Below are 25,240 nucleotides of genomic sequence, written 5' to 3' on the forward strand. Positions count from 1 at the left end.
CCCAAAAAATGCCCCCGCTCTTTTACACCCACCCCCTCTCCCTCAACCCCCCCCCTCTCTCTCTCATTCCCTCTTTCTCTCACCCTCTCATGATATACAATAATGGATGTAGGGGCCTTTTGGTGGGTGTTTTTTAAGGGGGGGTCAGCATTTTATTGAATTAAAGTGGGCCGGTCTGGATGAAGTCCAGGGCCAAATTTTTGTCCCAGTCCAACCCTGGCAGCTGCACTAGCATGAATTGAACCTGGGACTTTAAATCAGTGGCCCTAGTCAAGAGTAGCGCTACAATTGTATAGCTGCCTTGTGCTCAGTAATCTTGTTCTGCATTCAATGAGTAAAATCAAAGCAGAACATTCTGCATTATCAGTCATTACTTCTGCATAACTCGCTTGTAAATGTGTGTACCTGCGTACTTGCTGGGACTGAAAACTAATGTCGCGTACACACGACCGTTTTTCATGTACTGTACGTCACCGCGCTTTGCTCAAGCATTTTTTTTTTCACGATCGTGTGTAGGCAAGGCAGACTTGACAAGAATCACGTAAAAAAAAACTTAAAAAATGGTCACGTGTACGCGGCATGAGCTAGAGAAATTGAAGAAAAATCTTAGATGATAACATTTTGCTGATGTTTTGCCATCTGAACAGAAGCAGTTTTTGTACTATTAAATGCATTTATTTATTTTTTTGCAGCACCTTTCTACCAGCAAGATCCTGCATAGATATCATTTTACTACGTCCATGTGCATGAGCCCCATATCTGCCATCTTGCATGTACAGCTGTTGCACAGTATTATTTTTCTGGAAAGTAGTTTCCACATCCCACACTGTAGATACTGGAAATGCTTGTTATAAGCCAGCTGTGTCCCGACAGATCTGAATGTAACTATGGGAATTCTCCATAGCAATGACCCAACGAGCGAGGAAGGAGTACAAGAGAAGCCCGTCTGTCTGCTCTGTCACATCCACTTGGCTTTTCAGACTGCTCCTGTCTGCTGCAGCAACACGGCTCTGTCCCAAAAGGTAGGAAACCCTCTAGCATAGCTCCCAACTGTCCCTGATTTGGAGGGACTATCCCTGATTTGGAGCAATGTCCCTCTGTCCCTCATTCCTCCTCACTTGTCCCTCATTTTGGTCTGATCTATATAGTTGTATATAAAATGCACTTTTTATCTATCAAAAAGTGTTTTCCAGCACTAAAATTTGGATCTGATTTCTAAATCGCTGCATTTGTAAATTCCATAAGCCAATATAAAGAAATGGTAGTGGTAAAAAAAAGCACTTGTGGCTTTAACCAATCTTGTTTTTTTGTACGATTTTCCTTTAAGGGGGCGTGGCCAGAGGTGTGTCCTATGCCTGCATACTTTTGCAGATAGGTGTGTCCCTCATTCCCATCTCAAACAGTTGGGAGGTATGCTCTAGTCGCTGCTGCTTCCCACAATGCACTGCAGGTACAGAGACCAAGAGATGTCTGTAATACTGCAGCTGTCATACTATTGCACTGGATTAGATATAAGTAAATCATTGATAAAACACACCAACAGGGCTAAAAGAGGTGATGGGGGGATTTGTACTAGGATAGGAAATATTGGGGCAGTTAGAAATGGGGATTCAGGGGGATTTATGCTAGTAGGGATGATGGGGGGGTGTTTGTACTAGTGGGGAAATTTGTGCTAGGAGGGAGATTTTTTTTTGGGGGGGGGGGGGGGTGGCGGGGTGACAGGGGTAAGGTTTGTGCTAGGATTTGAAATTCAAGGGGTGTTTTGGGGGGGGGGGGTTGTGCTGGGGGAATGGGGGGGAGAGTATTTTTTCTAGGAGGGGGAATTTGGAAGGGAGGATTTGTGCAAGAAGAGGGAGATTATTTGGAGGAGAGGATTTGTGCTAGTAGGGATGATTGATGGATATTTGTGCTAAGGGGGGGGGGGGGGATTTATGCTAGTTGGGATGACTGGGGGATATTTGTGCTAGGAGGGGACATTTGGGGGAGGAGAGGATTTGTGCTGGAGAGTCCTGGAGAGGGGGAGGATTTTTGCTTGGAGGGGAAATTTGAGGGGTGAGGATGTGTGCTAACAGGGTGCTTTTTTGGGGAGGGATAGTTGTGCTAGCAGGGAACATTTGGGAAGAGGGGAATTTCAGCAGGGAGAGATTTGTATTGGGAGGAGGGGGAATATTTGTTTGTGGAGAATTTATGCGTAGGGCTAAATATGCTGATTAGTGCTCCATTTTTTTTTTTTTTTTGGAGGGAAGGGGGGATTTTTCCTAACACATGATGCTCATACATCTTGGACACTGACGTTGCATGACAAGTTGTTTAGGTTGTGGTATGGTAACAATTCATATATGTGCAACTTAAAGTTACAGCAACATCATGTTCATGCACTACTTTGGTCCGACTTTCATGCAACTTGAGGGCCATAGACTTGAGGGCCAAAGACTCCAACCTACTGTGAGTCTTTTCTTGTGAACATGCATCACTGGATCTTGGTTTGTAGCTCAGCTCCAGCTGTCTGTTTGCTCCATATCAGCATTATATGTTCAAGCTTTTAAGAGAATGCTATTTAATAGGTTGGCAATCTGCAATGTACAGTAGACACTGAGAAGAGACAGATCATTTTGATGCAATTGGCTAGCTTGAACATGTAATACATGTAAACTAAGAATTCTTGTTTTTAAACAAGTTTGCTATGGATATGTAAGGGTTAACGTGTGGCACAACTAGTATCACATGTGTGTGTATGCATATGGTGGCATTTAGGACCTGAACAGAGATATATCTCCATTTCCACTGCATGGTGCAGGTCAGTTAAAAAAGGGCAGTGATGTCTAAAGTCACTGGATTATTCTTTAGGCTGGATTCCCTTATATGCAAATTGGATGCATTTTTAACCTAATTCAACTTGCATAACATGTAAATGCATGCTTGCCAACAGTCCCTAATTTGCTGGGACAGTCCCGAAAATCCAACTCATGTCCCGTTTTTTTTATTGTCCCAGCAGAAGTCCAGAAAATGTACTTTTGGGATTAGGATTACACCTAGTACACTGGCTTGAGGGGAGGGACTGATGGTTACATTGTTGATTTTGATGGAGGAGGCACGGGCAGGGGGAATATTACCAGCTTGGTTTTAAAGGCAGGCCATTCATGCTGATATGTCTGTTAGTAAGTTACAGTCGTGGCCAAAAGTTTTGAGAATGACACAAATACAAATTTTCACAAAGTCTGCTGCCTCAGTTTTTGAGATGGGAAATTGCATATACTCCAGAATGTTATGAAGAGTGATCAGACGAATTGCAATCAATTGCAAAGTTCTTCTTTGCCATGAAAATTTACTTAATCCCATAAAAAAAATTCCACTGCATTTGTGAAGAAGGCTTCAGGGTGCCCAAGAAAGTCCAGCAAGCGCCAGGACCGTCTCCTAAAGAGGATTCAGCTGCGGGATCGGAGTGCCACCAGTGCAGAGCTTGCTCAGGAATGGCAGCAGGCAGGTGTGAGCGCATCTGCACGCACAGTGAGGCGAAGACTTTTGGAAGATGGCCTGGTGTGAAGAAGGGCAGCAAAGAAGCCACTTTTCTCCAAAAAAAACAACAGGGACAGATTGATCTTCTGCAGAAAATATGGTGAATGGACTGCTGAGGACTGGGGCAAAGTCATATTCTCCGATGAAGCCTCTTTCCGATTGTTTGGGGCATCAGGAAAGAGGCTTGTCCGGAGAAGAAAAGGTGAGTGCTACCATCAGTCCTGTGTCATGCCAACAGTAAAGCACCCTGAGACCATTCATGTGTGGGGTTGCTTCTCATCCAAGGGAGTGGGCTCACTCACAATTTTGCCCAAAAACACAGCCATGAATAAAGAATGGTACCAAAACACCCTCCAACAGCAACTTCTTCCAACAATCCAACAACAGTTTGGTGAAGAACAGTGCATTTTCCAGCACGATGGAGCACCGTGCCATAAGGCAAAAGTGATAACTAAGTGGCTCGGGGACCAAAACGTTGACATTTTGGGTCCATGGCCTGGAAACTCCCCAGATCTTAATCCCATTGAGAACTTGTGGTCAATCCTCAAGAGGCGGGTGGACAAACAAAAACCCACTAATTCTGACAAACTCCAAGAAGTGATTATGAAAGAATGGGTTGCTATCAGTCAGGAATTGGCCCAGAAGTTGATTGAGAGCATGCCCAGTCGAATTGCAGAGGTCCTGAAAAAGAAGGGCCAACACTGCAAATACTGACTCTTTGCATAAATGTCATGTACAGTGGATGTTGCCGAGAATGTGTTTCTAGCACGACAGCATCGCGCTGATTCTCGGCGACATGGTGCCGACATCTCGCACTCGCTGGAATAGACAAAGCACATTCCAGCGAGCGCGTCATAGAAGCGACGGGAGATCTGACTTGGATTCCCGCCAATTCTAGCGTCGGCATTTGGTATGAATTCCCGAGAGGGAGAACTCCACGCCAATTTTTAAATAAAAAACCGACATGGGTTCCCCCCCGAGGAGCATACCAGGCCCTTAGGTCTGGTATGGGTTGTAAGGAGACCCCCCTATGCCGAAAAACCGACGTAGGGGGTCCCCCTACAATCCATACCAGACCCGTATCCAAAGCATGCTACCCGGCCGGCCAGGAAAGGAGTGGGGACGAGCGAGCGCCCCCCCCCCTCCTGAGCCGTACCAGGCTGCATGCCCTCAACATGGGGGGGTTGGGTTCTCTGGGGCAGGGGGCGCACTGCGGGGCCCCCCCACCCCAGAGCACCCTGTCCCCATGTTGATAAGGACAGGGCCTCTTCCCGACAACCCTGGCCGTTGGTTGTCGGGGTCTGCGGGCGGGGGGCTTATCGGAATCTGGGAGCCCCCTCAAATAAGGGGGGCCCCAGATACCGGCCCCCCACCCTAAGTGAATGGATATGGGGTACATCGTACCCCTACCCATTCACCTGGAGGCAAAGTGTTAAAGTTAATAAATACATGACATGACACATGAGTCAACAGCGGAGAACGGCGAACATAGAAGAAGACCCCCCGGAGAGTGGAGAAGACCCCCGGAGAGTGGAGAAGACCCCCCATATAGAGAAAGAAGAAGCCCCCCCCCCCTGCTAAAAGAGCTAAAGAAGACAGGGGGGGCCTCCGGAGCAGACTAATAAATTATTTTAAAAAACCTTGTGTCGTGTGTTTATTAACTTTAACACTTTGCCTCCAGGTGAATGGGTAGGGGTACGATGTACCCCATATCCATTCACTTAGGGTGGGGGGCCGGTATCTGGGGCCCCCTTATTTGAGGGGGCTCCCAGATTCCGATAAGCCCCCCGCCCACCGACCCCGACAACCAACAGCCAGGGCTGTCGGGAAGAGGCCCTGTCCTTATTAACATGGGGACAGGGTGCTCTGGGGTGGGGGGGCCCCGCAGTGCGCCCCCTGCCCCAGAGCACCCAACCCCCCCATGTTGAGGGCATGCAGCCTGGTACGGCTCAGGAGGGGGGGGCGCTCACTCATCCCCACTCCTTTCCTGGCCGGCCGGGTAGCGTGCTTTGGATACAGATCTGGTATGGATTGTAGGGGGAACCCCCTACGTCAGTTTTTCGGCGTAGGGGGGTCTCCTTACAACCCATACCAGACCTAAGGGCCTGGTATGCTCCTGGGGGGGGAACCCATGTCGGTTTTTTATTTAAAAATTGGCGTGAAGTTCTCCCTCTCGGGAATGCATACCAAATGCCGACGCTAGAATTGGCAGGAATCCAAGTCGGATCTCCTGTCGCTTCTATGGCGTCTTTGTCTCCATCGCGGCAAGCCAGCTCGGCGCTGGCCTCCGCGATGGGGCTCGTAGGTGGTCAATCTCGCCGAGAAAGGGAGCGAGATTGACACAATAACGCGGTCACCCACTGTAATTGTCGATAAAAGCCTTTGAAACGTATGAAGTGCATGTAATTATATTTCACTACATCACAGAAACAACTGAAACAAAGATCTAAAAGCAGTTTAGCAGCAAACTTTGTGAAAACTAATATTTGTGTCATTCTCAAAACTTTTGGCCACAACTGTAGTAATGTGAGACGAGAATGAAGGAGTGAGGTGAGTAGACAGATAGATTTGGGTGTCATCCGCGTATAAGTGGTATTGGAAGCCGTGGGCGGTTATCAAGTGACCAACGGAGGAGTTGTAAATACAGAAGAGAAGGGGTCCAAGAACAAAGTCTTGGGGGGACCCCCACAGAAAGGGGCAATGGAGAGGAGGAGACAGAGTTGTAACACTAAAGGAGCGCTGATAGGTAGGCAGAGAACCAAGATAGAACAGAATCTTGGAGGCCAAGGGAATAGAATTTATTCAGAAGACGCGGGTAGTCAACCGTATCAAAGGCCGCAGAGAGGACAAGTAGTAGGAGTATGAAAGCTGATTGGCTACCATGCACAGCTGCACCAGATTCTGGGTGGAACAGTTTTAGTAAATCTTCACCTATGTTTCTAAAGATAAACAGCATTATTGTAGCTTTTCCTATTTCTCATATTTTGCAGATTTTCATCATGTCCTTCATTGCCGCCATGATGACTTTTCTGGGGCTGGTCACAGGCATATTTACGGTCACCTCCCTGGCTCAGAAGGTGACTGGAAGTTTATCTGAGCAAGGCACTGTTGTCCCGGCTGAAAGTAAGTAGTGTACTGGACTGTCTAAAGCAGTTGGTAGAGAATAGAGGACAAAGGGCCATCTAAACATTTTTTAGTCAACAATCTCACAGAAGACCACTACTCTCGGAGGGCACTACTCAATGGCAACTGAACAGTGCAGAAAATCTATCCCAAATGCTATTATTTTCCAACCTTGCACCCTTCTCTCATGCTTACTTGAGAAGAAGAGGAGGGAGCCATATGCTCGCTAAACCTTAAAGCAGAACTACATTTTCCATACTTACATGTACCATTACCCTGTGCTGGCATCTTTTTCTGAGTGCTGGTATTTGGGCCTCTTCATTGTCCAACGGGGAATGACGTCACTCCTGTGTACTCACGGGAGGCCATCATCCCAGCACTGTAAGCTGAGCTGCAATTGCGCAGCTCAGTTTACAGTGCTGTAGGAGACTGGGCGCACCTTTTTACAACGGTACTTCAGTTACCCTTTAAAGTAGAACTATGGGCAAAACTTTTTAATTTGGATAGAGTAGGAGTAATGGGAGGGTTATTACCCCTGTCAGTTACATCAAGGGCAAAAATACTCACCTCCTCTCTGGCACTGTTCTCCACAGTAACTGTTTTCTCTACCACAAGATGTCCATAGTCTCCGGGTTAAGACATCCAGCATCATTCAAGACAGCATATATACTTATGGGCAACCTCAGGGAAGGTGTGGGGATTTCCAGAGAGTGGCGTTGGGCTGTACTTTGCATTGCATGGTTCTACCACTTTTATCCCCAAAGAGTTTTGCAGCTCATTATATTTAACCACAATTGTCTCGATGTGATAAAACAATGTTTTACTTTGGCAATGCCCAGTCTTATACTGCTTCCTTATATATAAATATATGTCCACTAATGTACAATCTTTTCCAAAGCTCGGCCGTGTGTAGACTGCCATGCGTTTGAGTTCATGGAGCGAGCTTTGCAGGACATCGACACAGCAGTTCATAATTTGGACACTCAGGTATTTTCTTCACCACTAATAATACTAAATAGTGCTCTATGATATGAATGATATGGCATTGTCAAAAATTATTATAGTGTATGTATAGCCAAAATGTTGTCGTTTTGGACAGGGTATTGCCAATTGTGCCCCATGGGGAAGGTTTCTGTTCACTGCTTGCCCAGAGATGCATTGGAAGATTTCCCCACATCTTTTGCTCTTGTGACAATGCATACCTGGACAAACGGAGGTGGGTGAGCCTGGGCCAAGCGGAGGTGGGTGAGCCTGGGCCAAGCGGAGGTGGGTGAGCCTGGGCCAAGCGGAGGTGGGTGAGCCTGGGCCAAGCGGAGGTGGGTGAGCCTGGGCCAAGCAGAGGTGGGTGAGCCTGGGGCAAGCTGAGAAAAACCATGAAAAACAGAAGTACCAGGATGAACCTGGAGGTTGGATCAGGACTTGCCAATAACTTTGGATGGCACCCCAATGCACCCTGGCAGCATGCTGTAACACACATAACAGGTGTTCTAAATTATCTCTACTTTATCTAGAACAAAAAAATGTTTTGGCTATACATATACATTCATTGGAAAAAAAAGAGGAATACAAAGATTCACAGAGATGGTACTGTACAAACCACGAGTTAAGAGAATAGATGTATTTTTTTAATTTCTTGGACTATAGTGAGTCTTCAGCCCCATCTCATCAACACCCCTTTTAACATAATGACTATAGATACCAGCATATATATATGCATATACAGGCAGAACCTCCCTTCAACTAAGGTTCCTTCTCTCTCTCTATCCACTGCCCACAAGCTCTATTTTAATTAATTAGCGAATCAAAGATATATTTAGAGATCTAGAAAAGAATGAGGCCATAAAGAGCAGTTCGAAACACAAAACAGCAGTCATTATGCAAGCTCCATTCATTAAACAGAGTATTTTTAATGACTTTGATGAATTAGCCAGTTTATTTTAACCAGCCATCTCACACACAGTAGTCGGTGCTATTGGGGGCAGGGAGGCTTTGTTACTACTGCTGTGATTTTAAGGTGAGTTATTAATATGCAAATGTGATGTGTATCACGTTGGATTGAGCATTAATCCTGCAGGTTCCTTGTAAGTAGATTTTTGATGCTATGTGTGGAAATGACTCATGATTCTTTTGATCCGTGTATAAACAGACCAATAATAATGAGCTCACTTATCAGCCCAAAATGGTCATTGGGGCTATTTTATACCACTGTGTTTCATCAACTTGAGGAAAATTTAGTACGAGTTACTGCAACACACAGCAATGCATTAAACACAAGGTGTTGCCATTTATTTTTAATGGCACCCAATGCATGTAGGTGGGATGCCACAATACAGTAGTGTAGTGCACCACAACCCAACCCAGTAATGCAGTGCACTGCGACTCAACCCACAGATGAGTGATGTGTTGTGCTGCATTAAAAAAAAATTGCATGACCAGTTATATGTGCTTTGTGGTGAATTGGCAGCCTGTTGAGGGGGAAAAAAAACAGGCTGACACTGATATTATAAAAAAATAAATGGAGTTTGTAATGGCTAACCTCCTGGCTTCTGCGCTGGCACCTTGGCTTAAATTCTTTAAATTGGTTGTAAACCTTTGTGTTTTTTCACCTTAATGCATCCTATGCATTAAGGTGAAAAAACACCTTGCAGTCACCGCCCCCCTCCCCCCAAGCCCCCGTTTTACTTATCTGAGCCCCGAATCTCTGTGGGCACGATCCCCAGGTCTTGTCGGCTCTTCATTGGATAGATTGATAGCAGCGCAGCCATTGGCTCCCGCTGCTGTCAATCAAATCCAATGACGCGGCCACTAGGAGCGGGGCCGAGTCATACAATCGGCGGCTATGGACACCGATTGTATGGCACGGGAGCGAGCGCGCGTGCAAGCTAACCCCCTTGGGAGTGAGCGTCCCAGAGGGGGTTAGCTCTTGCAGGGAGGAGCCGCGAGAGCCGCTGTGGGACCCCAGAAGAGGACGATCGGGGCCACTCTGTGCAAAACGAACTGCACAGTGGAGGTAAGTATGACATGTTTGTTTTAAAAAAATAAAATAATAGCTGAACCTTTACAACCCCTTTAAGTTGTTGGTACAGAAGAAATATTCATATTGGTATAATCAGAAATTCTTATGTGCATACTTTTTCTGGGTTAACTCCAGTTTTTGAATTAAGAGGGTCAGCATGACCACCAGGCAACTGCTATTTGTAGATCTATGGTAGCCTCCATATCTTTAAGGAATTTTTACTTTTTAAGTCTATTCTGTCATCAAAAGTTCAAAAGCCTCTTCTCCCAACCACATTGTTCAGAACAGTGTTGCAGAGGGCATTTTGGACTGCTTGAGAGCCAGGCCGCAGCTTGGGTATAAGAGCAGCGGTCCAACTCTGTGGTGCCAGCACAAGGTATTTTAAAGTGGAACTCCAGAATTTATCTTTTTTGCAAGCTTACATTGGCCCAGCTTGGCTCAATGTAAGTATTCACATCTGATAATGAGATATATATATATATATATATATATATATATATATATATATATATATATATATATATTTATAGCACCTTTTTAAAGGTAGCTTCTCAAAGTGCTTTACAAATAAAACAAGAAATTTACAGGATAAAACAAAGGGGGGGGGGGACAATTACGTGAAAGCTTGTCTTAAAAAAAAAAAAAAGTTTTTAAATTTGATTTGAAGGAGCTTAGAGAAGATGACTCTCTGATGTTCTTTTTCGGTACCCAAACAAAATTAGCATCCTTCTTTTTTACCACACAGCTTTTTTTTGGTGGTATTTGATCACCTCTGCGGTTTTTATTTTTGTGTTATAAACAAAAAAGAGCGACAATTTTGAAAAAAAAATTATATTTTGTTTACTTTTTGCTATAATAAATATCCCCAAAAATGTTTTAAAAGGAAAAAAAAAATTCTTCAGTTTAGGCCAATATATATTCTACATATTTCTGGTAAAAAATATAAAAATGCACTGATTACTGTATAAATGTCACTGGTAGGAAAGGGGGCAATCAAGGGGTTAAATGTGTGTTCCCTGGATGTGTTCTAACTGTAGGGGGATAGGACTGACTGGGGGAGGAGACATATTGTTGTTCCAACTTACTAGGAACAAACAATATGTCTCCTCTCCCCTGACAGAACAGGGATTTGTATGTTTACACACACAAATCTCCATGCTGGCTCTCATACCCGCTAACGCACATGGCCGGCGGCGATCGTGCCTGCCGGCCACGCACATCAAGTCCCTTGCCATGCTGTGGGGGCACGCGACTCCAGCGGCTCTTTAAGGGAACAATGTACCCATATGTTGTTTTGCCCATATATCGGCATGAGACGGTCGGCAATTGGTTAAAGTCTACAATATGTGAAACTTAACGGGTGCAAAGACTCCAGGATAGGGGTAATATGTTACTTGTACCAGACCTAGTGAGCATTTTGGCTTCAGAATTTTGTGACAAATCTTAGTCAATTCGTAATGGATTTAGTACACCAGTGAGTAGAGCATTGCAGTAGTAAAGTCAGGTGAGCACAAATATATGGATCAGCTTTTCAGCTACAGTGTACGATAGCATAGGATGCAGCCGAGCAAGGTTTCTCAAGTGGAAAAAAGATGTTCTGACAACATTTTGTACATGTGGAACAAATTTTAAACTAGCATCAAATATGACCCCAAGATTTTTCAAATTAGACTGATGCTTAAGAATAGTGCCATTGATAGGCTTCCAGGACTGGCCTTACATAGTTGATGGGGGTGCCAATAAGCATTATTTCAGTCTGGAAATCTGCGTTTTTTTTTTATGTCATAAATGCTCATATTTGATATTTGTGGGCCATTGGGGCTGCTGAAATCTGGATATCTGGAGCACTGCTAAACACAGCACTCACTCACTCATTCAGCACTGCCACCATTCAGAGGACACTTTTTTTAATGAATACAAGAAATTCTCTGATTGGACAAGGAAGGCATAATGATATCATCTGTCCCTCTTCATCACCTCCCTAATCAAAGAAAAAATACAAGGAATTTTCAATAATGGTGGTAGTGCCGATCGAGCAACTCTCTCTGTTTATTGTGTAGGGGGGAAGCTGTTGGAGCAGCACTTAGAAGACCACAACTATCACTTTATGTAGCGCAGACTACTGGACTGACTACATTGGTCTAGCTTGGCTCATTGTAAATATTCATATTTGATATTTGGGGGGGGGGGGTAGTAGTCCACACTACATACATCTCCACCTTGTGCACAGGGAAAGCATATAGAGCAGCACCCAGAAGGTCATGGCTATTTCTGCATACTGTATAGCACAGACTACTATGGTGAGTTTTGGCATCCCTAGTGGGCCGCCAGGTATCAGATATGGGGGAGAGGAATGTATTAATGCCATATTGTCATCTTCTGCCATTAAGAGTTTTTTTTTTCTTTCTAGTAAAGGTGAGTGTCGCGCAGTACCAGTTATATAATAAAAATAAATATATATAATTAAAAAAAAAATGAATCCAATAATTTAGATGTCCAAGTAGAATTTATGGAAAACGGATGCACTTTGTTAAACATTCTGAGCTAACCCTTTGGTGTGTGAGAATATTTCAAACTATGTGTACTGGCTTTTTAGCTAAATGTTAGCGTACCTTTAACAAAGATTGATGTCGTTTAGCCTTCCTTTTTTTTCATTCTTTAAAATCTCATGACATTTAATATGTTTGTGAACATGTTTTGATGTGCTGTTTTCCAGGCAGAGAAACTTCTTCTGAGAATAGAGGAACGGGACTTGTGTTACTGCATTGGGCAAAGACAGGAACTACAAAATAGCATCTACATTACCAACAATTGAAATGCATAACCCCTAGCAATGCTTCACTTTGATATATCACTGCAATGCTATTCACTTTGAGATTTTACGTAAAGTCTCACAAAATAATGATTGTATTAATAACACTCTATATTTATCACTGCTGCCTGTGTACCGGTAATATAAATTTCAACAAGAGATAGACAATGATCGCGTTCGCGTTCTCCGATCCACCAACCAAAAACTACTCCAGATACCCAAGGCCAGATATAAGTCCAAAGGAGAACGAAGATTTGCAGTCCAAGGGCCTAGACTGTGGAACGCTTTACCAACCAGCATCCGAATGGAGGTGAATCACCAGGCCTTCAGGAGAAAACTCAAAACCCATTTATTCTGAAGGCAAAAATACAGTAGGGAATGGATACTAAGCGCCCTGAGGCGATTCAGTTCGCATGTGCTGCGCTATAGAGGTTTCTCACTCACTCACTCAATGATGGTAATCAACAAGAGAGAGATGGTCGAATTGAAAGGGTATCTCTGTTTTAAAACAAATTTCCTTAATGGTTTCCTCCAGAAGTTTTTAAAAGGTTCCTCTGAAGTAAAGAGGTTGAGAACGAATGTTCTGGGATTTACTTGAAGCTGCACTAACAGATTTCACTGCAGCACCACCTCTTGGTGAAATCTAGTATTGTTCTATAACCATTACTTTACAGATTTACAGTACAGCTGGACCTCTAGGCAGTTGGGACTTTTGTACCTAACCTGGAAATTCCCTTTAATGAAGGTTAGATATTATATATTATGCTTGAATAGACCAAGACACCTTATAGATGCTGTTGAAAATTGTTACCATATGACACCAACTACAGTGCAGAAGGACCTGATACCATACACAGTGCATCACTGCTCACCAGATATTATTTTGTTATATAATATAAGGGTTGCACATGTGTATACTCTGAATAAACACACAGCTTGAATTGATTTGTGTTTTAATATACTTTTCATTAAGGAAGTACTAGTTATTAGCTTTTTATGTCCTGCTACTGGAGGGTCAGAAAACTCTCAGCAGGAAGTGATGTGTAAACTTATGCAGGGGTGTAAATTCCTGGATGCAGCAAAGCAACGTTTAGGGATTTATGCCTGTGTGCGTGGGTTTATGCAAGACCTGGCTCTGGCTCTATGGCCTCTGCCACAGGCAGGGCCGATCCTAGGGTCACATGCGCCTGGGTGCAGAAATATTTCTGGCGCCCCTACAAGGGCGTGGCCACCTTACTAACTCCTCCCCCTTTACAAATGTTTCAATGGCAACGATTCAAACACAGAGATGCTCCCCTAAGGAGTTATCGTTACACTGGGATCCTCCCATGATCTCTTAACAATAAAAAAAATACAGAGAAGCAGAGTACTCTAATTGGACCTAGAGGGGGGGGGGGGTCTCTCTAATGGACACAGAGGGCCTCTGTTAGAGAATCTGTTTAGAAAGAGCCCCCAGACATAATACAGGATATGGTCAGAGACTGCAGACATGGTACAGGAGATGGTCAGAGACTGCAGACATGGTACAGGAGATGGTCAGAGACTGCAGACATGGTACAGGAGATGGTCAGAGACTGCAGACATGGTACAGGAGATGGTCAGAGACTGCAGACATGGTACAGGAGATGAATGCAGCCTCACCAGTGCCCATCAAATGCAGCCTTATCAGTGCCCATAAAAATGCAGTCTACCATTGCTCACCAATTGTAGCCTACCAGTGTCCACCAAATGCAGCCTTATTAGTGCCCACCAAATGCAGCCAGCCAGTGCCCACCAAATGCAGCCCAGCCAGTGCCCACCAAATGCAGCCTAGCCAGTGCCCACCAAATGCAGCCTAGCCAGTGCCCACCAAATGCAGCCTAGCCAGTGCCCATCAAATGCAGCCCGATCAGTGTGCAGCAATGCAGCCTGATCTGTGTCTAGCAATGAAGCCTGGCATGTGTCTGAATCTGGGATTTGAATATCCCAGCGCGACCCTGTCCTCCCCTCCCTCAGTCCGCCTCCTCCTCCAGTTGCTGCTGTAACAAAGTCCCGGCTCCTATAATTGACATCACACTGATTCAATTTGCCATTGGATCAGTGTTCCCCCTATCACTAGAGCCGGGACTTTGTTACAGTGGCCGCTGGAGGCGGAGGAATGGGCGGACCGAGGTAGGGGAGGACAGGTGCACCTTGATGACAATGAGAACGGCGTTCCTGCTGTGGAAAAAGTAAAGGAACGTTGTTCCCATGCGTTCCTGCAGGACTCGAGCCCTGGGTGTTCACACCCATGCGATCCAATTCCTGTCCGAATTTGCAGATCGCACTGCGATATGCAAACTGATTTGGGGGTGCCATTAAGTTTTAATTGGCACTCCCAGCAGTTCACATGGGGCAGTGTGAACTGCCGGCAGGAGACATGTGATGTGGGAACCCCCAGTGGATTTGCAGGGTTCCTGCATTGCAGCAGTATGAACCGGCCCTTAAAGCGGAGCTCCACCCTCCACCTCCACTCCCACCCGTTGGAACCCTCCCCCCCTCCGGTGTCACATTTGACACCTTTCAGGGGGAGGGGGGTGCAGATACCTGTCTAAAGACAAGTATTTGCACCCACTTCCGGCCACACAGTCTGCGGGTAGACTGCGGGCAGGATGTCAGATCCCGGCCCCCCCTAGTTGTGTTCTGGGAAACACTCGGCTCCCAAAACACAGCGCATCGCGACTTGTGCATGCGCCGTAGGGAACCGGGCAGTGAAGCCGGAGCGCTTCACTTCCTGGTTCCCTCACCGAGGATGGCGGGGGTGGGGGGGGTGTCAGCAGAGTGACGATCGATCGCTTGTCCTCTACTGCGGACGGCGCTGGACTCCAGGACAGGTAAGTGCCCTAATATTAAAAGTCAGCAGCTGCAGTATTTGTAGCTGCTGGCTTTTAAACATTTTTGTTTCATCGGACATCTGCTTTAATCCTAATGGCATGCTGCATTAGGAATCACACCCACACTGGAAACTGCTCTGCATTTGCGATTCCTGTGCGGGCTGCGACTCCAGAAATGATGGAGGGTCCTTTTGACCTTTTCTTTGTATTCAAGGAGGCACAGCAGCCCATACAGTATAAATGGGCTGCCATGCCCACACAAAACGCACCTTGCAGAGTCACATCAATGAGAATTAAAGGAAAAAATCCCCCCCTCTACCGCTTAAGAACCCCCCACCCCCAAGCAAAACTCCCCACTGCAAAACACCACCCTCCCTCATATATCCCCACAATATTAACCCCCCTGTCTCCGATCACACCTCAAGGCGAAAATATCTCCCTCATATCTAATGCTAAAGAATATCTCCCTTCATTCAACAAACTTCCCACCCAGAACCAAATCCATGCCAATAACCACCCCCTGTAAACTTCTCTACAAGAAACTTACAGGGGGTTCCTCTCAAAAAGCAAACCCACCCCCTTTCCTTAACCTCCCCACTAAAATAAACTCCCCCAGGCAGGAATTCTCACCCCCTCCTTCCTCCACATAGAAAGTCCTACTTGACCTTATCTTCAGAAATCAGCACGGCAGAGAGGCAGGAAATCTTCTGCATCCCCGGTCTCCCTTCAGCTGTGTCAGCGCTGAGGAGGTGTCTAGGAGTTCCCTCGGCAGTGCGCCCTCATTGACAGATCTCTGACGATCCAGGAGGAGGAGGGAGGGGAAAACGCGGCAAGCCCAGGCAGGGTTACATGCAGCCAGGGCTCCCAGTTCCATCTCACCCGCCCCAGCCGACTCCATGTTAATGCAGCACTTCCGGGCTGCTCCTTGTGCAGGCTCTCTCCCCTGCTCTGATTGCCGACCAACGGTGCTCCTGACACTTTGGCGCCCCCTCCCTTCTGGCGCCTAGGGTGCAGTGCACCCTGTGCACCCCGTCTGGGATCGGCCCTGGCCACAGGCCAATTACTTTAAGTGAGCTGAATGAATGAATGGAGCGAATCCTCCCAGTAGATTTCAGCACATGACACCTGTCACAGATATACCCCTTCCCAGCATGCCCCGCGAGGGAAAACTCCTCTAATTGGCTGCTGGGGAAAGTTGCTCTGCCAGAACCCTTCTGGTGCCAACTGCTGGCCAGGGATGGTACCACATCCCTGGAGTACAGACTGACCCAGTGGACATTTCTGGAATGACAGAAGTCCCAATTTAAACAAATTGTGAATAGGAGCAAAGTAACTCTCCCATTCCCTATTAACTTTAGTGTAGTGCCCATACTGAAAGTAAGGGGGCGCTACACAAGGAAAGAACATTGTCTAGCAGAGATGTATTATGGCCTAGGCCGACAAGGCCCAGGCCTAGGGCGGCACTTTGCGGGGGTGGCGAAAAAGCGCCTAGACCCCCTCTCCCCTCGCGCCACCCCCTCCTCCCGCACGGAGAGCCGCACAGCTGAATCCTGTAGTTCAGTGCCGAAATGTGCAGTTGCACTGAACTCCAGGATTCAGCTGTGCGGCTCTCTGTGTGGAAGGAGGGTGGGTGGGTTCGCGCGCGGGGGGGGGTGCGCTTTTTCACCGCCCCCATAAAGTGGTGCGGTCACCCGGGACATCTGCCGCCCGGGGTCCCGCAGCGTCATTCGGCTTTACAGTGCAGCCATCCCTCTCTCTCTCTCTCCACTGACTGCAATACACAGTCATTCTTCGGCTCCCCCCCCTCTTGGCTCAATGTTCTTGTGTACACAGCCAGGAGGAGAAGCCGAGGAGAGACACAACCGATAGAGCCGTGCTGCTGGTATGTGGGACAACTTCAGTGAGAGAGAGAGGACACAGTAACCAGGAGGGAAGGAGGGGGGGGGCAGGCAGATACTAGGTGAACGAATTAAGTGATGGGAGAGGAGAGGGTGGTATGGGGATATGTGCTGGGGAGCGATTTGAGAGGGAAGAAGATATGTGCTAGTGGGGAGTCCGATTCCCCCCCCCCACTTGCACATATCTTCTTCCCTCTCAAATCACTCCCCAGCACATATCCCCATGCCACCCTCTCCCCCCAAATTAAAATTTAGTAAATAAACCCTATTGCGTACTTAAAAGTGGGGTATGCCTGTAACCCCCTTGGTTGTGATCACACTATATTTTTCCATTATTTTTTTTCCAAAATATCTTTATTAAAGCGGTTGTATAGTCCGAAGCAAAAAATTATTATTTTGCCACCTGTAAGGCAAAAGGCATAATGAGCTAGTATGCACCGCATACTAGCTCATTATGAAATACCGGTACTTGCCTTAGAACAAGGCATCAGTAACTTACTTGGTCCACGCCAAGGGAGAGGGCATGTTGCCTTGGCGTGTCTTCCGGGTATTGCGGCTCCAGCGCTGTGAGTGGCTGAAGCTGCGATGGCGTCGATCCCGCGCATGCACGCGGGAGACTTTTTTTCCAGCAAGGTCTGCCGGGCTTTCAGCCGAGAATCCCCGATGCGCATGCGCCGCTGCAGTCAGCGGCTCATTGCAAGGGGAATATCTCCTAAACCGTAAAGGTTTAGGCGATATTTTCTTTATCTACAGGTGTAGCACTACCCCCAAAAGAGCTGCTGGTTTAGATTTTTGGGTTTTGCACGTTACCTCTAAGTTCGTTGTCTAGGGAAGAAAGTCTGTAGAAATTGCAATGTCCACACAAGATGTAAAACCTTCAACTGTAGGCTTTATTTTCTCTGCAAAAAACTTTTGAAGGAAGTAGAGATGGTAGAGAGAAGGGGAAGGTTCAGGTACGCAGTACAGAATGCACAAAATATTCAAAGTTCCAATATTCGCCACTCACTCCTGAGTGGGTTTTGCTCACCCGGATAGACCCCTCTCACATGGCCTAGCAGCCGGAATGATGCACGGACAGTATAGTGACAGTCTCTGCCACAGACTGTATGAGAACACAGAATGGATAGTCAGGAATCCTCTGCCACAGGATTTAACGTCCCAAACTTCCTGCCTTACAGCCAAAGAGCCTTTAACCAATCCAGCGCAGCCAAACCAAACCGAGCACAGCCATAGCCAGAACAGAGGCTAATTTAAATAGAATTAACAGAGTCTGAGCCCAACTATTGGCTCAGACACCCCTAAATTTACAATAGCGCCCGACTCATTGGGAGACCAGCGCTACACAGGGAAGCCTTATTATAGGCTTACCTGTAGGTAAAAGTTCCAAAAAACACTATACAACTGGTTTAATTTTCCAATAGAAAAACATGTTACAACATATACCGTATTTATCGGCGTATACCGCGCACTTTTTTGCCCTAAATATCAGGGCAAAATCGTGGGTGCACGATATACGCCGATACCCACTTTGTACAGGACGCACAGGACGTGACCGCGATATCCTGGACCTACAGGACGCACAGGACGTGACCGCGAGAGGAGCCGAGCATGCCCGACTATACCCGAGTGTACTGCGCTCGGTATATGCCGGCGCAGTGGTTCAAACTCAGCGCGGGAAGCGGGGATTGAGCGGGAAGGACACCGCAGAAGGACGCCGGACCCGACGAGGAGGACACCACCGAAGCCGCAGATGGACGCCGGACCCGACGAGGCCGCTGATGGACGCCGCGCAAGACACCAAAACTGTAAGTACTAAAATGTTTTTTTTTAAAGGAATGCGGGTCCACTTTAGGGGTGCGCGCTATACGCCGGAGCGCGCAATACCCCGATAAATACGGTACTTTCAATCTTCAACTTTCCCACTCTTGCAGGAGCTTTCACATAACTTTTCTTAATATTGGTTACAACAAATAAAAACATTCACTCTTTCCTCAAAACCTTTGTGCTGATGGTGTGGTTTGTTGTTCCCCTTCCTAACCAAACTCATATTTTTCCTTGCATCCTCTATTACAATATGTTTATCTATATAGCGGCAAGTTGTCATTTTACTAATGACCAAACAAACTTTTTGGCTAGGAACATGTAAAAGATCTAGATCCTTTTGAATAATGACATGGCTGTGATCACAATATATTTTTCCATTATTATTATTTTTAGTAGTAGCAGTATAGTTTTTTTGGGCTTTTAATATAAAAAAAAGTAGATTTTTTTTTTTAAAGGTTTAAAATAATTTTTCATGAATTACAGTCATTATTGGATTTTATCAACTGCCTTGTTTAGCTGTTCAAGAATAATTCCTTCCATTGGCCTTGTTGACTCTGCAGTACAACTAAGCATGTATACTGTACAGCAATAATTAAAGAGAAAGCTTTACCTAGTCAATAATTGTAAGCCGTGTTTTTCACTCTCTTCAGAGCATGTAGCTGGTAGCTGGAGAGAGCTTTAAGATGCTCCTGGGAATAACTATAGAGCTTTTCCGTAGAATGGCTTCTCAAAGTGTAATTATCATTGAGGTTCAGCCATTGTTTGTCAAGTAAGCGTACCGTGCGCACAATCTACTATTAATCCTTTCAACACAGCGCAAGTGGGACGACTGCAAATATATTTTCTCCATTATTTATTTTATGAATGCTGAGGCCATTTATCTTTTTGAAAAGAGAGCAGCATTATACAACTGAATTCATTTCTGGTTTTATTATTGGGAAAGCAAGAGTGTTTATGCAAAACCTAAATGCTGGAGATAATTTCTTCAATTTTGAGAACACTTTTTTTTTTAGCAGAAAAAATGGTTCAAGGTTGGGGTGTACTGTCTTTTTTTTCCCAATTATACAAAAAGTTTGGATTATGTTGAAATGTCATTGCAAGCCAGTTCATCCTAACATTCAGCCTTGCTTACCCATGAGTAATTTAAAATATGTTCAGACAGGATTTGTAGAATAATGGACAGCAACATGTAACATCAATCCCTGTACTGTGAATAATATCTGGGAGAATATGTAGCTTTCTTAAAAACAGAAAGTCCTTATTGATGTCATAGAAACGGTGTGCCTGAGATATTGTCTCTTTAAAATTTTCAATTTGTTATTTGGACAAATGGCAACATTTTACAAAATTACAATGAAAACTGATGCAGCCATCACATCTAATGATTGGTAAGCTGCAATATATTACATTTTTGAATTCTGGGTTTAATGATGATTTAAAGCAAACCTAATATTTTTTACCTTCATAACAATGGTTCAATAATTAAGTACTGTATGTATTTGGTAAGACCAGAACCATTTCTTGTGATTTTAATTTGACTAGAGACACTGTTGAAGAGTTAGATGTGCAAGTATAACTCAGGTCAGAGATTTTTTTAACAGACAGATGAAAGCTTCCATAGAATACCTGCATCTCAATAGCAATTGTACTAAATTTAGTTGTTGACTTGCTCTTTAATCAGAGAAGCAGATATGTAGCCAGGTCTGTTCATAGCTCCACAGCCTGAGGATTTGATTATTTTCCCTGCCTCTATGAAGAACCTTCCAGAGCTTATGGTGAGAAATTCTAATGCCTAGGTTGAATATTTGCCATGCTCTGGCCAATCCCTGGGGAGGTGTGCCCAGTAGGTGCTCAGAGAGGTGATAAATTGTCTGAAGCCCTGGTCAGACTGTCTTTTTTTTCCTGAAAGAGAACTGATCTGCGAGCTTCAGGGGGCTGTTTGCCCCTAGGGGTCCCAAGGGGGGTCCCGGATGAGTTTAAAGCAAGAGACCAAATAGCTGCAGGTTTTGAATCCCTGATTCCATAATCACTGTAAATAAGAATGTAGATTGGATTAATGATATCTACTATAACCAACAGAGGTTTGTTAACTATACCAGGGATGCACTCCAGGGTTTAGCTGAACAACTAGAGGCCACTTCACAAATTACTTTCTAAAATCGTATGGCCCTAGACATGATTTTGGCTGAGAAGGGGGGTGTATGTAAAATGTTACCTGGGACAAGTACATGTTGTATGTACATTCCGGACATTACAGGTCCAAATGGTAAGGTAACCTTGGCGATTAAGAAATTAGAGGATCTCTCAAAAAAAGTTAAAAAGAAATTCAGGGCTGACAGATCCCTGGGACCAGTATTTTAGGTGGATGAGTGGGTGGCAACGCATTTGTACTCAGATAGTTATAGCAATTTTGTTGCTGCTTGTATTAGTTGCGAGAGTGGTTTGCTGTATTCTGCCCTGCATAAAGAAGCTGTTAGGAAAGGCAGCTGTAGAGGTAACCCCTACTTTCTTGAATTTGGGTGATATATCCTCCACTGCAGTACTTACCTGTTAAAAATACATACAACATTCTCAAATGATAAGGGAAAGAATAGTACCTGACTGTTCTCCTGACCATTTCGTTGAGTGAAGACACTGGGCAAGCCATGTCTGACCTCTATGCGAAATGCAAAAAAAGATCCTGATGTCAGGGGGGCCAGGTATAGGCCAAACAGCATAGGGACAGTACTGTTAAAATAGTCATTTTAAGGGGGGACTATGATGGAGTGAATGAAAATGTTTATGTTATCTTTCTCTTTAAACCACTCATATATTGCTTTCCTTTCTTTTATTCTTTTATTTCTTTTCTTTCTTGTTGCGATGTGTATGTATATATGTATTATTTTCCTTGAATGAAAGTCATGACAGAGTTAATCCTCCCAGAGTCTTTTAACTACTACTCCTCCCTCCATCCACCGAGTAAAAGAATATGGTGACTGAGTGCAAAGCCTTGTGGTCAAGAACATATGTAATAAGAGAAGACCATATGAATGAGCCAATCAGATGCACCTATATGTGATGACGTTTGCTTATGTCACTTTGGTTATAAAAGCTGTAACCTGAATAAAGGGCTTCATGTTGAGAAGGAGCATTGTACTGACCAGGGTGTGCAGTGTAATCTCTCCAGCATGCATGCTCTCACACCATCATGAATTTGGCTCAGCGGCAGAATAGAACATGTATCCTGGAATTGAGCCAGGGAAAAGTCTATTACAGCAGTCCTCTCGCACAGCAACGGAGGGGTCTTTACTTGATGAGACCCGAGAAGCAAGAAAGCTTGGGCCTAGTCTGCTGACCCTTTTAAAACCTCTCCCAGAGTTCTTTCTCTGTAGCAGATGGCATGCTGGGATGTGTGGTCCAAAGATAGTTCTGTAGATCCAAGATATCTGTTCAGGAGACTACCATCCCCACACTGCTCTCTGCTGGGCTCAGGAAGAAGATGCAAGTACTTTCAAGCCCAGCACTAGAGGAACACAGAAACGGTCTAAGAAAGGAGAGGGTAAGCCTGCAGTGTCAGATAACTGTAATCCGCTATCGGCTACATCCTCCCCCCACTTGAAAGACTTTGCAATCTATCTAATTTATCTATTGATTATTACACTTAACGATAAGCAACCAATTATTCTACTAACCACTACCAACAGTAGCAAACAATTGGCTAATAGATGTATTTTCTAACAATAAACTGGATTCAGGTATCCAACAAGTTTTTGATCACAAAGTAGGTGAGCGGGGAGAATCAGAGCAAGAAGGTGAGGAGACTCGAATGGCTTCGGAGATGGGCAGCAAGTGGTTCTGATGTCATGTCTTGAGTCCTTCTAGGCAGATCTGGTAAACGGTCAGCCCTGGTAATCGTTTGCAGATAATGTATGGTTGAGAACGCCATCAATCGGCCAACTTATGTTTTCCAGGCACCCCTAAATTTTGCAAGAGCATCCGATCTCCTCGTTGCAAATCTTGGACCCTCACCTTGAAATCAAAGTTCCTTTTGTTTCTCTGCTCTCCAGTGGTGGATGCTTTCTCATAGGCAGTCTTCAAACTTCTATGAAGTCTATCAACATATCCCCGATAAGAGGCCTGAGAAGTGTGATCCAAGGATGTTCCAAAAGCTAGATCCACAGGAAAACAAGCCTCTCCGCCGAACATCAATCGGAAAGGAGAGTACCCAGTGGAGTCATTCTCCATACTATTTTAAGCATGGACAATGGCAGCAATGTAGTCACCCCAATATTGCTTCTTTTCCAAAGATAGGGGGCCAAATTCTCAAAAAGTCTGCCTAACTTAAATTTCAGCAGTTAAGTTACACTGACTTTACACTGAAAATTTCTACCTAAGTGCCCGATCGTCAAAGCACTTAGGTAGAAATTTCAGGCCGTGTAACTTAAGTGCCGCCGTCGTAAGGCGGTCCTCCTCTCCTGGGGGCATTTAAAATTTAAATGAGGCGCGCTCCCGCGCCGGCCGTACTGCGCATGCGTGTGACGTAATTTTCCCGACGTGCAGCGCGCGAACGTAATTAACGCCGGGCGGCTTTGAGAATTTCGACGGGACACTAAAGTTGCGACGGGTGAAAAAAAAAAGACGCGCCGGGAAAACAAATAATTATAAAAAAAAATGACAGCGTCGCTCAGCATGCATTCCTGAGAGGGAGAACTCCATGCCAATTTTCAAAGAAAAAAACGGCATGGGTTCCCCCCCCAGGAGCATACCAGGCCCTTAGGTCTGGTATGGGTTGTAAGGAGACCCCCCCACGCCGAAAAATTGACGTAGGGGGTCCCCCTACAATCCATACCAGACCCGTATCCAACCCGTATCCAGACCCGTATCCGTATCCGTCCCATCATGCTCCGGTAGGTACCCACGTGGTGGGTGCACGTGGGTAGGCACCCACCACGTGGGTACCTGCCGGAGCATGATGGGACGGTGATGCCTATATAAATGGGATGCAAGGCGCGCTTCCATCATTACAGCGACAACAGGCGACGAGTCAACATCGGAAGAGAGAAGAACAGAAGACCCTGACGTCACAGAAGACCGCGCCGGCTGCCTGTTACTAATTGAGCTAACACACAAACATAGCAGGCAGCCAGCGCTGAAGAAGAAGGCACCGGAGAGCTGCAGAAGAACCGGGGTTCGCCGAGTCAACAGCGGAAGAGGGGAGAAGATGGAAGAAGCCCCCCGGAGTCCGGAGAAGCCCCCCCCCAGAGAGCGGAAGAAGAAACCCCCCCCCAGAGAGCGGAGAAGACCCCTGGAGAGTGGAAGAAGAAGCCCCCCCTGGTAATTGAGCTAATAACGAAGACAGGGGGGGCATCCGGAGCAGAATAATAAATTATTTTAAAAAGCCTTGTGTTGTGTGTTTACTAACTTTTACTTTTTGCCTCCAGGTGAATGGATAGGGGTACGATGTACCCCATATCCATTCACTTAGGGTGGGGGGCCGGTATCTGGGGGCCCCCTTATTAAAGGGGACTCCCAGATTCCGATAAGCCCCCGCCCGCAGACCCCGACAACCAATGGCAAGGGTTGTCGGGAAGAGGTCCTGTCCTCATCAACATGGGGACAGGGTGCTCTGGGGTGGGGGGGCCCGCAGTGCGCCCCCCTGCCCCAGAGCACCCAACCCCCCCATGTTGAGGGCATGCGGCCTGGCACGGCTCAGGAGGGGGGGGGGCGCTCGCTCGTCCCCACTCCCTTCCTGGCCGGCCGGGTAGCGTGCTTTGGATACGGGTCTGGTATGGATTGTAGGGGGACCCCCTACGTCGATTTTTCGGCGTGGGGGGGTCTCCTTACAACCCATACCAGACCTAAGGGCCTGGTATGCTCCTGGGGGGGAACCCATGCCGGTTTTGAATTTAAAAATTGCCGTGGAGTTCTCCCTCAGGAATGCATACCAAATGCCGTCGCTGGAACGGGCCTTTACAATGTGTGACTAACTTTCCACATTATAAAACCAGCCCTAGTTTTGCGCAGGCAAATTCGGAACTTACGCAGAAATCACAATGCTGAAATTCTTTGAGAATCTGCTTAAGTCCTCATTTGCATACGCAAAGCTGCATTTCAATGAGAAATGCCCCCAGTGGCGGATGCGGTACTGCATCCTAAAATCTGACCGTGTAAGTGTCTTACACATGTCAGATTTTCTGCCTAACTTTGGAAAAAGCCTTTT

The 25,240-nt window shown here is 45.8% G+C and overlaps 1 protein-coding gene across 1 annotated transcript; it reads left to right on the forward strand.

The window, feature by feature from the left end:
* The first annotated feature begins 872 nt into the window (after positions 1–872).
* Positions 873–12,730, forward strand: LOC120925037 (neuropeptide-like protein C4orf48 homolog). Its single transcript, XM_040335935.1, has 4 exons — positions 873–1,022; positions 6,507–6,639; positions 7,538–7,626; positions 12,372–12,730. Exons 1-4 carry the CDS (start codon positions 888–890, stop codon positions 12,468–12,470), a joined length of 456 nt encoding a protein of 151 aa, XP_040191869.1. The 5' UTR covers positions 873–887; the 3' UTR covers positions 12,471–12,730.
* The last annotated feature ends 12,510 nt before the right edge of the window (positions 12,731–25,240 follow it).

This window comes from Rana temporaria, chromosome 1 (assembly GCF_905171775.1).
Source record: "Rana temporaria chromosome 1, aRanTem1.1, whole genome shotgun sequence".
Lineage (NCBI taxonomy): Eukaryota > Metazoa > Chordata > Amphibia > Anura > Ranidae > Rana > Rana temporaria.

Coding starts and splice junctions, on each gene's coding strand:
- LOC120925037 (XM_040335935.1), top strand. CDS start 888: ATGGGAATTCTCCATAGCAATGACCCAACGAGCGAGGAAGGAGTACAA. Junction 6,640..7,537: donor CACTGTTGTCCCGGCTGAAA/GTAAGTAGTGTA, acceptor TCTTTTCCAAAG/CTCGGCCGTGTGTAGACTGC. Junction 7,627..12,371: donor TTCATAATTTGGACACTCAG/GTATTTTCTTCA, acceptor GCTGTTTTCCAG/GCAGAGAAACTTCTTCTGAG.